The sequence below is a fragment of the Petaurus breviceps genome, unplaced genomic scaffold, assembly GCF_028583685.1.
Source record: "Petaurus breviceps papuanus isolate PSGF00001 unplaced genomic scaffold, PetGlider_PUasm1.0 688, whole genome shotgun sequence".
Lineage (NCBI taxonomy): Eukaryota > Metazoa > Chordata > Mammalia > Diprotodontia > Petauridae > Petaurus > Petaurus breviceps.
Genome location: NW_027186457.1, coordinates 6,438,348 through 6,453,999, shown reverse-complemented (window position 1 = coordinate 6,453,999; position 15,652 = coordinate 6,438,348). Strand labels below are relative to the sequence as shown.

Here is a 15,652-nt window from a genome sequence, read left to right as displayed (position 1 = left end):
GTTCCACCCCTGAGTCCCATTCAAGGTCCCTTCTCTGTGGTGAATTACACTGACATCAGCGGTTAGTGTACATTATCAGCCTTACTACAGTATGAGAGATCTTGTTCTAAATTTCATCTGTCCTTTCTCATGCATATTACACAATGATCCCTTCTCCTTTTCTGGTCTTTTTTTTGCCACTTAATGTATACCAGTCATCACTGGTAATAGGCTGCAGCTAGTATATGTTTACCATGTGTCTTCCCATTGCCCCCTTATTCTCCAATAATGGTGATGTTTATGAGAATGAAGCACTCCATGACTCACAGCCACATGTCATAAAGTATAATAGAAGAAGTAAAATGGGTAAGAAATTCTTAGTATCCAGTATATGACATGCAGTTTGTTGGTTACCTCCCTGGTTTGTTTAGGCCCTCGTCCCCTCCAGTCAGGACCACTGCAGAAGCCTGGTCCTTGGTCCCCTTCCCTCACATCTCTGCTTACCCTATTCTCCACACAGCTGCCAAAATGATATTCCTGAAGCAAGGCTTAGCACATCATTCCCCTAAGCTCCCATGGGTCCCCATTTTCTCTCAAATCAAATGTAAACTCTTCTTTGGGAGATTTAAATACCTTCATAATCTATTTCCAAACTATCTTTCCAGGCATATGACATCCTACCTTATGCTACTCTACATCCTACTCTACAGGCCAGCAAAATCCTCACATACAACATTCTATCAACAGGCACACACACACACACATACACACATGCCTGGAATGCAGTCTCATTACCTCTGCCTCTTAGTATACTCAAATTTTCTTCAGAGATCAGATACCTCCTAGAGGAAGCCTTTCCTGATCTCCCTCCAACTGCTATTGACTTCTTTTAAAATTGTGTTCAGTCCTCCAAAAAAAAGCAAAAAAAAAAAGAAATTGTGTTCAGTCATGTCCAAAAAATTTCATTTTGGGAAGGTGGCATTTCTTGACAGAGATACTGGAGTGGTTTGCCATTTCCTTCTTCACCTCATATAATAGATGAGGAAACTGAGGCAAACAGGGTTGAGTGAATTGCCCAGGATCACACAACCAGTAAGTGTCTGAAGCCTAATTTGAACTCAGGTCTTCCTGACTCCAGGCCCTAGCCACCTAGCAAATTACATTATTTATTTTGTTTATACTTTTTCTTTTTCCTTTTTGGAGAGGGTAAGGCAGGGCAGTTAGGGTTAAGTGACTTGCCCAAGGTCACATGGCTAGTAAGTGTTAAGTGTCTGAGGCCAGATTTGAACTCAGGTCCTCCTGACTCCAGGGCCAGTGCTCCATTCACTGTGCCACCTAGATGCCCCTTTGTATATACTTGAATGGGTATAAGTTGTTTCCTGCAAATAAAATAAAGGTCCTTAACAGCAAGGACTATTTCATATATGTCTTTGTATCCCCAACATCAAGCACAGTGCATGGTTACCTATTAGGAGCTTAATAAGTACTGATTGACTGATTGGCTAATCCATTGAAATATCTCAGACATTAATCACTTGCCCAAGATAAGATCAGATAACATTTGAAAAATTGTCAGTTCTTCCCATGATCCTAAGCTTCTCGTAGGTCCCAATGTGCACTTTTGTATGTATTTTGTCAAACTATTTCAAAACGTATTTCCAGCATATGTTATCACATGTTGTATTTCTACAGTATTTTTCCCCAGGTATCCAGATGTTTGCCACAGATGTTGTGTTTCTTCTAGTATAGTAAAATTCATTTTTAAAAGAGCCCACCATTTAAAAAAAAAACAGTGGTATATATATATGGTCCTTCCACAGAAAGGAAGTTGGGCACTTTGTGCAGAAAGGATGATAGGAGCTTTGTGTCATCCTTAAAGTTTAGGAATGTATTCTGAATATCACTAATTTCTCTTTATAATCTATTAAAAAATCTATCATCTTAGAGTTATATCTAACCCCTTTTTGAATATGTTTATATTTTCAGCTTAAATAACTTTTCAATGTAATAATGAGTTTCAGAATATAGAATTAATATTCTAATGCTTATTATTATATGTAGGAATTGGGAATTCATTCTTTTTCAGTTCAATTCATGAATTCCTAAAACTTTTAATCCTGAGGTCACTATCTTTTTCTGCTATTTTAGGATCCATATGTGAATACATTTTTTCAGCAGTGCCAAAAAAGAGAAAATGATATGTCTCAGCCTCCTACCTCAAATTTTGTGCTCTCTTGTAAGGTGAGTGAACTTAGAGTCAATTGTCTGGAATGTTGAAATAAATAAGATTAGCTTTTCCTTTTTTGGCATTGGACTAGGAAAAACAAATAAAAGAGAATTTGCACAAAATTTGGGGAAGTATCGAATCTGGAAAAAATGCTTCTTTCATGCCATTCCTGAATCTTTCCCAAATTGGGGGACAGGGAAGGGAATATTACAGGTTAATCATCTCCAAATCCAAACCAAATGAAAATCAAAGTCCAAATTTTTTAAACAATCAGCCAAAAATTAGTTGAGAATTTGTGCCTAGGCTCATGGGATTCTATGGCACCTGAAATTATGAGTCATATCTATCATCGTATTCAAACTTGTTTTGAAAAATGGCAACCATGTTTTGCTTTAAAACTGATCAGTGTCATTTCTCGTGATTTATTACCTACTATAGAACTTGCTGAATGTAGAGAAGATTCATGCAATCATGAGTTTTCTTCCCATAATCTTGAACCAACTCTTCAAGGTTCTGGTTCAGAATGAAGAGGATGACATCACCTCCACTGTTACCAGGTACTCATAATGTATTCTATATAGAAGAAGAAATCATTTAGGTAATGATGTCTAATCGATTTCAGAATAGTTGGATGTACAGTGATGGTAGTCTAATGAAGTGCTTTAGAGAGAATTCTACCAAATATTTTAATGGAATATTTAAAGTTTTCTAAACTGTGCCATATCCTAGGTATAATGAATTCTCAATATTATTATTATAGAAGTAGTATCTGTATCACTTATCCATGGTAACTTCTTTCATAGTTTCCTTCATTATTTCCTTTATTACACTACCACTTATTCAGTCCACTAGTCTAATGGTCTAACTATATAGCTCTACAAAACAATCTCCTCTTGATAAGCAATTTTTGAATTAATGATTAAATCATAAAAGTATAAATGTCTTTTTAGAATAAGAAACTGTACTGGCATTCTGAATAAAGATAAATGTTGACACTAAAATATTTTCCTGGAGCAGCTAGGTGGCACAATGAATAGAGCACTGGCCCTGGAGTCAGGAGGACCTGAGTTCAAATCTGGCCTCAGACACTTAACACTTATTAGTCTTGTGACCTTGGGCAAGTCACTTAACCCCAATTGCCCTGCCTTCCCCCTTCCAAAAAAAAAAAGCAAAAAATTAAGTTAAAATTAAATAAAATATTTTCCTGGTAATAGGGGACTAAAATTTTCTAATAGTACAGTGATACTCTAGACCGTATCTAGATATGTTTATGCCCACTTCATGCATGAATTGTCTGAGGTATAGAGCTATGAAAAAACCTGCCAGAGGTCATGCAACCACACATTTGTGCTGTTAGAATAAGAATCCAGGGCCATAACTAGGGTGGGATGATAAGTGCTTTGCTACAGGACACTAATTTTGGAGAGTACGGTAGGGTTGTGTTTCCAACCTGCCTTCTTCTTACATTTCTGAAGATTTAGTCATGCGGTATAACTGATACCATGGCCTTTGGCTATGACAGCCCTAGTCTGGCATTCCCTTTTTTTTTTTTTGGTGCACATGACCTAACAACACAACACACACACACACACACACACACACACATACCTCATCATCATCATCATCTCCTTAATCAAACAGGAGTTTTGTTCAATTAAGCTGATTTGCCTGTTGATTGTTTAACATCGGGATAAAATTATACAAGTGAAGACCTGGGTTCAACACCTTCTAAAACATGATTCTGTGGCTATGTAATTCTGTGTAAATCATTTACCCTCTCAGTGCCTCCAAGCAACTCTCTAAGACTCTGAGTTGCAGAGTGGGTGCACATATACTTTGGTAAATCTCTCAAAGAAAGTTCCTTATTACAATAACATCACAGATCTGCTCAAAACAGAAACCATACCAAACAAACAGAAACCCTTGTGCAGAGCAACCAGCCTGCATAATTAGTTTGGGAAACTACCCTCATCTTTCCCTCCTTCACACAGCTTACGGGCTTCCTACCCCAGTTTTCATAAATCTGTTTCTTAAATCAACATCCTTTCCAGTTACCTAGAGCACCTGATAATTAGAGAAAAGGAAGTATATCTAGGAGAGTAGACAATGACTTGGAAATTTGGAAAGTGCTGATAGACTGCCAGAATCCCATTGGCCAATGAATTCTTAGCAAACCAACCTCTCAGTCCCTCCATCAAAGATGGTAGTAGTTGTCACATTTACCTCCCAAGCCAGAGAACCATATTTGGAACACAGACAGTAGCAGCATCATACTTGCTCCCATGATTAACAAGTTATAAATGACTGAAAGGGGAAAAGGAATAAGAATACATACCATATTTTTCATTGGGCGATTCATTTGTGCCTTCAACATTGAGTATTTTCTGCAAGGAAAGCACTGAGTTGGGCACTACTGACTTGACTCTGCCAACAGGCACTTGAAACTGTCTTGTTCTACCTTCCAGAGAGATAAATAATTTTGATTTTTCAGGGTTCTAACTGATATCGTGAGTAAATGCCATGAGGAGCAACTAGACCACTCCGTCAAATCTTATATAAAGGTATGAAACATCCCCTAATTCTTTGTCCATGCCTTTATATGATATGTAGCTTGTCCCCTTTCCTGTCTTCGATGATTGGTGCCTGTTTTCCTATCAACAGGTCAGTCCCTGACACTGTGGGTCTCAATAAAGCATCCACCTTAATTTTTTTGAGTTCCATTCTTTGTATTGACTAGCTAAGTGTATAGCTTTATACATTTAAACATATTCATATGGGGGGAGGGAGAGAAATTAAGTTTTTCTCCTTTATAAATGAAAATCAACAGTTTCAGTGTAAAATTGAAAAGAGATATGTCTGTGGGTTTGCTGAATGCTATGTGTTCTTTAATGTTTTCTTAGCTCTTTTTTATTGTTTTCTCAGGCATTTTTTTCATTTCCCAAGTAACTGTATATTTGTACCTGCTTCTGGTATGTTAAAACCTTTCTCTTCTGGCATGAGTCATCTGCCCATCCCATCATGTGCATTGCTTTTTCCAGTGTCCTCTTTCCAGTCTTCACTCGGGGATCTATAGTTTCCATTACCCAGTTGGCCTCTTTTTCTGCCAGTGAACTTGGGATGATGTTTTGCAAGGTCATAGCAATAACAGAGCCAACTGTACTTCAATCAGTAGGAATAATAGGCCTAGTGAGAGAAAAATGGGCTTTCCCCCAAAGTTATATACATATATGCACACACAATTCAATCAACACCAGGTTGTTGTGTCCATACAAAAAAAACTAAATGGAATAGGGCATTCAGCTCAATGGCTCTATACTTTTAGGATATACAAAGAGATAAAGAGTAGGACCCTATAGCCTTTTTGAGAAAAAAAAAATAGTCCAGATGTGATTTCATTGGTATAAGAGCCCCCTAATATAGAAACACCCTCCATCAACACAGGTTGCAACACAGATATAACCTAGATTCTTAGAGAGTTTCCCATAGTACTGACAGGTTCCATGACTTTCCCAGAGTCACATAGCCAACACGTGTCAAAAGCTGAATTTGAACCCAAGTGGACCTAAATCCTGAGGTCAGCCATCCATCCACCAAACAACACTGTCTCTAGGTCTCTAGTAGAAACAGAATGTGGTAGACCAGCAGGTTCTTCTTTCAGGACAAAGGCAGGAAGGGTCTCTAAGGACTTCATGCCTGAGCACTATAAAATAAGGAAGTTACTTTTGCTACTCTACAAATTCTCTCAACTTTTTAAAACCTTTTTGCCATCCAACCACAAAAATACATGAGGATAAGCATATCTATCTTTAAGAAAACATGAAGTGCCCAAATCTGGACTCATAAAACATATAACAAATCATTCTGGAGGTAGGAGTAGAGGGTAGGGGAAAAGGAGAATAGAATATGGATTATTCACTTTAAAAAATATCGTGGAAACCTATCACAAGGCTCCTTTACTTTATAGTAAGCCGCTCTACTACCATTAGATTATCATTTAATTTGCTAAAAGCTTGTTGATTTCATAAATCAAGTTACCTTCTAAAAGTGTTTGTTTGGGGGAAAGTTATGATTAATTTAGGCAGGATATAATTGCAAAGTCATCTAGAGGATTCCTAACCTCTAATGATCACTACTTTTACTTCTGTTTGGCATTTCAGCCTCCAACGGCCATAGAAATAGAAAGCATTTTGACTCTTCTATATGAAGGCTTAGAAAAGGCAGATTCCATATTCTTTAACTCGCCTCCCCCCCCCCCCATTTCTACAAAGGCACAGCTTTCCTTTGCCCTCTTCAAGCTCAAAGAAAAAAGAATTAAATATGGAACCAACTAAAATTTTGATTTAGCTCCTGTGTGGACAGTAATGAAGTTCTGGGACCTCACAGACTCAGATTTTTATCTTTATCTTTGAAAGTGTGAGAGAGCAAGAATGAGACTTCAGAGACTGAAGCTTTCTTGTCTGGTCCAAATCATTCTGGGATAAGGAAGATTGATTTTTTTTTGTCCTCACATAGCTGAAATCCCCAAATCCCTCACATAAAGTTTTTACTTTATATCAAGGCTTAAGATTTTTTAAAGCACTTAGAGACATCTAAATGTAATCAATTTGGCTTCAATTCTAAAAAAGTCACTGTACTAGGGAATTATGAAATCTTGGTTCTGGTTTTAGCCCTACCACTAATTATAATACAACCTTTAACAAGTCAGTAACATTCTCTGGGCCTCATATTCCTCATATGAGAGGTAGAACGAAATGATCTCTTGAGTTTCCTTCCAGCTCAACAGTCTATAATTCCATGGCTGAAATCTTGGCTTAATGAAGAACAATTAGGTCCCCCATATCTAACTTTATTTCCTCTTGATGTGGGAAGGTGGAACAAAAATTTCCTCTAAACATATCATTATTTCGCTACCACTCAAGAATGTCCTGAGAAAATGAGGGATTATCTTTTGAGTGCCTTGAATTCCTCAAAAGAAATGCCAAAGAATTTCTGTGCATTTTAATAATCATTCAAAGATAAAAATAAACACCATTTCAAGTTCAGTGATGCCAGATGCTGCTAATTCACTCCATCTACAATAGCCAAAAGTATTGTGTACAGACAGCAGATTAAATTCAATTTCAAGCTTTGAGGTACTGTATTGCACTGCCGTGTTCAAATCCAAATTCAAAGGAGTAAATTTTTCAGGGTTTGGAGCTAAATAATTGTGCATGTATAAGATAGGTTATGTTGGAGTCTACCCTTGTTTGAATGATATTATGTGATCTTAAAAAAAAAAAAACACTTCTCCTCAATTCCCTATAATTTTATACGTCTTTTAGCTTTTTCTTTATTCTGTAATGAGTCTTGGATGAGTCAAGCCTTATTAGCATCACATATGGTCTGATAATGTTCAAATACAACATTTAGAAACAGTTATCTTCCTATATACTTCTTGCCCTTGGTCAAAATCTATTTTCTGTCAGCACATTGGATAAGACCCTGACTGTCATGACTACATTGAAGTTGAAAAATGAATTTTGCCTTCTCTTGAGGACTACTTCATAAGCAACATTGTGATAATTCAGTGATTAGCATCGAAATATCTAAAGTACATTTTAGTGCACATATTGATATGTTTCGATACAATGGAGAACAGTAACTAAAGCTATTCTTTGCACTCAGCAGTAAGTCACAGGCAAACTCTTACAATGAAAAATAGGTATTATTTGAATTCACACATTAATAATAATAGTAATGGTAGCCAGTATTTCTATAACGTTTTAAGGTCTACAAAGCAACTATATGTATATTATCTTATTTGATCCTTACAAGAACTCAGCAAGATGAGTTCTGTTAAGTGTGACCATGACACCTCTGTGATTTTACTGATGGAGGTTCATGAGTCACCCATTAAAAGTTGCTAATCATGGGGCTGGCCTTTGGCTGGGACTCTCCTTCCCCACTTGGCCATTTGAGTGGGTGCTCTGCCCCTTTCAGGATGAAGAGTTGCTACCATGCCATGTGTTGCCACTGGAAGAGAGAAGGGGAAAAGGTGCCCCCAAGTAGGTGGGTCAAATGCCCTCCATGTTTTCTCATGCCTTCTTAATCACTCTGTCTGTCACACCCTTGCTTTCTCTGTATCTGTATGGTGAGAACTTAGAGGGGGCAAGACCCCAAATGCCACTCGCCTCACACAAAGTAGCCAATAGTCAAAGGCATAAAAGACTCTTGTGGTAGGGACCTCATTGGTTTGGCTAGCGATGTCTACAAAGGGCAGATAACTCTGAGGGCTAGATTAAGAGATTGAGAATATTCTTTTCTGGAATTTCTGTCACATTTCATTTGATTCACTTCTTGGACTTTCTCTAGTATGTATTCAAGACCACAACATACAAAGAGAGGACAGTCCATGAGGAACTGACAAAGAGTGTGGCTGGTCTTCTGAAATCAAATGAGTTATCAACGGTCAAACACGTCTTAAAGGTACACGATTTAAATATTATGTTTCATTTATTAATACCATATGTGTTTCTATTTCACCTTCACTTTCTTCTTCAGCAGATCCACAGTGATAACATTAATGGATTTCCACAAAGCTTATTCACCTGTAGCTTCAGATATGCATTTCATATTGGAAGGCTCTATAAGTCATGGTTGAATCGATGACTAAGGTGAATTTGAGTACCTCTTCCAAGCACTCTTTAAAACATGAACAAAAATTATTTCAAGCTTGTATTACAGCAAATAGACAACTAATTCCTAGAAGCCTGGCCTTAGAATTGAGAAGACCTGAGTTGAAATCCCACTTCTGACTAATACAGGCACTGTAACTTTGAGCAAGTCATTTAATTTCTCAATTTCCCCTGGTAACTCTTAGATTTCAAGCTGTAGAGAAGGTGCCAATCTGTGTTGGTAGAGAAAGTTGTTCATCATGAGTTTCTTACACCTGTAAAATCAGAGCTCCAGCCCAATTTTTCAGAAAAATATAATGACTACTCCATTATACAGATATGATAATGGGGGTATATAACAATGCATACATGCTTCAGAATTTTTCCAATATTCTTTCATCAGCATAGTTATCTCCTCCATTAATGAAGATGGCAGTCTCTTCATCATTAGTTGCAAAACTTAATACCTTGATAACCAGCTTTCTGGTGACAAATCTCTCCAGACTTGGGCTAGTCCTTAGACAGCACACAATTCATCCTGAGACTTCTACTCCAAGCCTTTTCAGCGTGGTTTTAGACCTTTCAGAACTTGTGACCCATTGGCAGAGCCTTTGAGAACTCAGGTTACTCAGGTTGCTACAATGAATTATTAGAGTAAGACTTCAGGGGCAGAATACACACATTTTAAAGAAATATCTGTCAAAATGAATATTGGCCTTCAACAAATATTTACTAAGCACCTGCTATATATTAGGTACTGAGGACACAAAAACAAGGAAAAAAGTCCCTCTTTGCCCATTGGCTGTTGCCTTTGTCAATGGGGAAATATGAAGGGAAGATGGGTTTCAAAAAGCCTGAACAGGTGGCAAATATTTTTCAGTTTTTGACCCCAGATTCACATAGCTACAGCTACAGTTGGGGAAAAGGTTGCATTTTACCAAGTATGACACTATTTTAAGACGATGGAGTGTATGTTATATGGGCTTCATTCCTCTCAATTTGGGTCTTCAAACTCATAGTTTCCATTAATGTACTAAAGAGTCACTTATCTACAATGGGAAAAAATGGTTAAAAAATAAATTTCAAAATAGGAAACATATTGTTAATAATCACCTGGAAAAAAAGTACTCCATGTGCCATACATACCTTCCATCTCTCAGCAGAAAAGTGGTTGTTACTGTTTGTCCTTCGTTCTCAGAGAGGACCATGACATTAGAGAGATGATGCTATGACACACAAGTGAATTGGATTTAAGTGAGGGAGGGCTGTGCAAAGTCACCAGCCTCACTTTCTCCCCAAAGCCATCTAGTTCCAGTGGCAAGATAATAGATCAGGACAACTGGAGATGACCCAGGAGGGGTAGAATATAAGGACAGAATGAAGTGCCCAATTGTCAGACACGGCCAATGTTTCCATTTGTTTTGATTGGCTATTTATTACAGAGAAGATTTCTACAACATGGGGGAGGAAGAGAATAAATGGGAAGTTTCTATAATAAAAGATAATCAATAAGACATTTTAAAAGAAAAATGTTCAGCTTCAATAATAAAAGATGCAAATTAAAATAGCTTGGAGGTACCACTTTACACCCATTTAATTGCCTCCCCCCCCCCCAAATTTAAAGCAATGAAAATCTCTATTGAGGAATTGTGGAAGAACTAATAGGAAGTTTTTGAAAATCTGTCAATATACAATCACTATACTCTTTGACCAAATAATTCTAAAATTAAATGCCAATAGTATTACAATAAACAAAAGATTCTTATTCAAAGATTTTTATAGAAATATTACATGCTGAAAACAGCAATAGAGGAATAGTTAGATAAGTTGTAGTACTGTTCATGAAATGAATTGTTGTTATGCTATCAAGTATGACAAATTTGAGGGATACAAAGTAATCTAGGAAGAGCATCCTGAAGTCATGCAAAGAAAAAACCAGAATTAAAAGAATGAGAATGGAATACATACTTACTATAATCATATGAAGGAAAATGGTAATGGACAAAAATTCTAAAGGGAATTTAGAGGGAATGGCTAAATTAGTAGTATATTTTATATGTTTAAATTAATTTCAGTGTAAAACTTTGCTACATGAATTTAGTTCATAGAATCTCAGATTAGGAGTTAGAAAGAACATCAGAAGCCATGTAGCTCAGACACCTGATTTTACAGAAGGAGTAGCTGATGCCCTATAAGGTTAAGTGACTTTCCCAAAGTAACACAGAACTTAAGTAAATCTCAGAGGCAAGATTTGAACCCAAGTGCTCTGACTCAAAAGCCAGTGGACCTTACATTGTGCTACACTGTCACTTCAATGGTAAGATTTTTGTTTGCTTTTGACTGTCTGGGTGACCCTGTTGGTTTCATCGATATTGCATGCAGTGGTAGACCAAGTAAAACTGAACTTTACCATGGGGATTAAGCCTTTCAATTAGCTGACAAGAGATAGCTAGTCTAGTAAAAATAAAGTAGTAGAGAAAGGAATTGGAATATTTGACCTAATTTCACTCTTATTAAAGTCACTGAAATTATCTTGACTTTTTTCCTCTGTAAATTATATATACTTCAATCCTTCCTATCTTTTCAAGGAAATGGGATTTTGACCTTAAATTGTTTCATTTTCCTTAAAGACAAAATGATTATACCCCCAAGTGTTGTTATGATTGTCTGCTGCTTTAAATATAAAATTTATTTTACCATAAAAATCTTTGTGTTTATTTAATTTTTAAAATGTTAGTAAGTTAATTGAAGAGTGAAATTTATTTTTAAACTAAAATGAACCCTTTGCAAATGAGATTCAGGTCCTAAGGAGAGAAAATCTTTAAAAGGAAAATAGTTAACACCTTAGAGCCTGGCCTGAAGCCTAGCAAGATTTCAGTCATTATTAAACTTGCTACAAGAGGAAAGGGCTAGATGCTGTAAGTTTTCCTGAGTTTAATTTTTACCTGTAAAGTCATGCAACTTAATAGATACCCAGCCTTCTGAAACCATACAGAATTGACTATGCTACCTATGCCATATTTTTGTTGTTGCTGTTCAGTCATTTTCAGTCACATGACTTTTCATGACTCCATTTGGGGTTTTCTTGGCAGAGATACTGGAGTGGTTTGCCATTTTCTTCTCCAGCTCACTTGACAGATGAGAAAACTAAAATAAACAGGGTTAAGTGACTTGCCCAGGGTCACCTTGCTAGTCAGTGTCCGAGGCCAGATTTGAACTCAGAAAGATGAATGTTCCTGACGACAGGTCTGGTACTTTATCACCTGTACTACCTAGCTCTCCATAGGTCACATTTAATTTTCTAATAATCTATTTCAGGGTGTGCTTGAGAGTATATTTCACATTATTGTTAAATGCAGAGGGATGCAGTATAGATTGGCTTTTCTACCATAGAGATGAGTTTTCATCTTGTTCTTTTCAGCATTCCTGGTTCTTCTTTGACATTATCTTGAAGTCAATGGCACAGCACTTGGTTGACACAAAGAAAATTGAGGTAAGACTGGATATCAAATGGTTATGAATACTTATGAAGTCAGTATAAATTGAATCCACAATTTCAGACCCAAATGAAAAGTGAAAAGTCATAGTCTGTGTACATAGTACCCAACATTCTCATGTTTATAAATAATTATGTTTGACATCATATGAACAAAGCTTCCAGATAAATTACTGAATATTTAACTTTTTACATTAGTGATTTTATGTCAGACAGATACAGGATTGGTAAAACTCTCCTTCATTTCAATTATGGGTACTGGTTACTTTCTCCTCCCCCAGTCATAGCATAGTTTTAGGGAAAGCACACTGCCCTTGGGAGTTGAGACTTGATTGTTGGCTGTGACACTGTTGTGTAGCCATGGGTAATAAATTAATTTTATTTATATTTATATATCACTTAAATTTTATTTAGTTTATATATTACTTATATTATATAGTATTTATATAGCACTTTGAGATGCTAACATAACTATTATCTCATTTTATACTCACAACAACCCTGAGATCTAAGTGCTCCATTCTTATCTCTATTCATTACAGATAGGAAAATGAGGTAGATAGAGTTTAAGGACTTGACTACTGTCTCACAGCTAGTGTCTGAGGCAAGATTTGAACTCGGATCTTCCTGACTCCAGGCCCAGTACACTATCCTCTGTGCTACCTTGTCACTACTTAACCTCTTAAGCATTGTTTTCCTCTTAATGGAAAATGAGGGTAATACTACTATATGTCCAGAATAGTTATTATAAAAAAAAAATCCCTCTCTAAACCTCTATTACTAAATAAACGAGTAAGCAATCAAGCGTGAACTGTAAGTTCCTGGTCCCACTTCAATTAAAACCTATAAGCTAGGAGGGCCTTCAGGGAACCAACTGAGAATCTTCTCAGGTATAGATTTACAACATCTGGTAGCCATCCTGAGGTTTTAGGACATATTGTTTATCCACAGAACCTCCCAAACAACTGTGGTGCATGTAGGAACCATGAAGATATAATTGGAGAACCACACAAATTGATCTCTTCAATCACTGGACTTGGAATCAGGAAGACCTGAGTTCAAATCTAGCGTCAGAAACTTATTAGCTGTGTGACACTGGGGAAGTCACTTAACCTCTCTTTGACTCAGTTTCCTCATCTGTAAAAATGAGGATACTAATAGCACCTACCTCCCAGGGTTGTTGTGAGGATCAATGAGATAATAATTATGAAACATTTTGCAAACTTTAAAGTATTATATAAATGCTAGTTATTATTCTTAATTAAGTACTTGGAGGTCCTGAAGAAAAGAATCGAAATATTCATTGGAACACATGACATTGATTTGAAATTAAATAGGGATAATCAAGTAGATGAATGATAATTTTTTTTTTTTTGCTTTTTGAAGGGCAATTGGGGTTAAGTGACCTGCCCAAAGTCACACAGCTAGTAAGTGTGTCAAGTGTCTGAGGCCGGATTTGAACTCAGGTCCTCTTGACTCCAGGGCCGGTGCTCTATTCACTGTGCCACCTAGACGCCCCAATGAATGATAAATTTTTAAAAAGATATGTTTTCTTGTTCTTATAGCCCTTAAAGTAATATTAGTTAATACACGATTAGCTAATTAGGATTAATTCATATAACAAGATAGAGTTCATTAGAATTACAGTATTCTAGAAGTGGAAGCGACTCAGAAATCATCTGATCTGACTGCCTCATTTTCCAGATGAGGAAACTCATGACAGCCTGAGAATTAAGAGGCTTACCTGAGATCCCAGATCGTAAAGAACAGAAAAAAGAATTTGAATCCCAAGCTTACAATGATCAATTCCTTACATGAAATTAATATAATGATAGGGTGTGTTTTAAGTCGAGTAACACATGCGCCATTTTAAAGGTATAATCTGCTGTTTATTTAGCTTCCCCGGGCTCAGAGGTTTCCGTACTCTTACCAAAGTGAACTGGATGCACTTGTAATGGTCATCTCAGACCATGTGAGTTGGAAGTATAAAGAGGCCACTGAAGAAACAAGAAGAGCAAACCATAGTGTTGCCAGATTTCTGAAGGTAAATGAAATGTCGGATCGCAGTTCTGTCAACACCTTTGCTATAGCAAATTCAGCATCCCGCAGAGCATCTACTCATTAGAGAATCATAGTTTACAATGATAATGCAAGTCCTTCATGACGATGTAAACACATAAAGAGCTTTTTCTCACACTTGATGTTTACAGAACAATTTTTTTTGGTCTTATGTTTCTGTGGTTGTGACTGTTTTCAGTGTTTCAGAGTCTCAGTGAAGAAAAGATCAGGTACTAATACAATTGACATGATAGCCACATCCATCACAGGTGACTGACTACTGAAAACACCTATTTTACCATGACAAAAATCTGTTGCTTGGCAATGTTCTCCTCCTATGACATACATAGTATCGCAGAATTCTGGGACTAGACCAGACCTTAGCAATTGTGAAGTCTAATCTAGTCCAACAGCTCCCTTACAAAATACTTGGGGGGGTAGGGCAAGGCAATTGGGGTTCAGTGACTTGACCAAGGTCACACAGCTACTAAGTGTGTCAAGTGTCTGAGGTCAGATTTGAGCTCAGGTCCTCCTAACTCCAGGGCCCCTGCTCTATTCACTGTGCCACCTAGCTGTGCCCACAAAATACTTTCTAAAAGAAAAAGGGGGAGACATAATGCTAGGTGGTACAATGAATAAAGCACTGGCCCTGATGTCAGGAGGATGTGAGTTCAAATTCAGCTTCAGACACTTACTAGCTGTGTGACCCTAGGCAAGTCACTTAACCCCAATTGCCTCCCCAAAATAAAATGCTTTCATTCAGAGGCAGAGAAATAGCATGGCATGGCAAATAAAAGTCCAGTTTTGGAGTCAGGATGATCTGCATTTATATCTTGCCTCTGTCCTGTGCTTCCTCTATGAAACGTGCAAGTCATTTAACCTTTACATGTCTAGGCATCTCTAATATTGTAAATTACAAGTAACTTACCTATCTGCATTAGTGGAGAGAGTTTTCATATTGGGAGTTCCCTACACTGCTGAAGTCATAGATTCAGACAATAAAAAATCTTCATATGATAGCATTTCCTTATTCTTACATTTCTGAATGCCTTATGTAAACTGAATAGGCCTTTGCTTTTGTATACATATGAAATGAATGAATAAATCTTTCTAATCCTTTTTTCCTTCTTCCTTCAAATATATGGCCACAACTCACTCTCTCTATCTCTCTCCTCTCTCTCTCTCTCTCTCTCTCTCTCTCTCTCTCTCTCTCTCTCTCTCTCTCTCTCTCTCTCTCTC

General features: G+C 37.0%; 1 protein-coding gene across 3 annotated transcripts in view; it reads left to right on the top strand.

Annotated features, from left to right (window-relative positions):
* DOCK10 (dedicator of cytokinesis 10) overlaps window positions 1-15,652 on the top strand; it is a 366,705-nt gene that overhangs the window by 278,212 nt on the left and 72,841 nt on the right. For all 3 annotated transcript variants that reach the window (XM_069104543.1, XM_069104541.1, XM_069104544.1), the window contains exons 23-28: window positions 2,128-2,220; window positions 2,645-2,763; window positions 4,698-4,767; window positions 8,558-8,671; window positions 12,281-12,352; window positions 14,253-14,399. In XM_069104543.1, coding sequence (XP_068960644.1) covers window positions 2,128-2,220; window positions 2,645-2,763; window positions 4,698-4,767; window positions 8,558-8,671; window positions 12,281-12,352; window positions 14,253-14,399 — 615 coding nt within the window. The remainder of the gene's footprint in view (window positions 1-2,127; window positions 2,221-2,644; window positions 2,764-4,697; window positions 4,768-8,557; window positions 8,672-12,280; window positions 12,353-14,252; window positions 14,400-15,652) is intronic.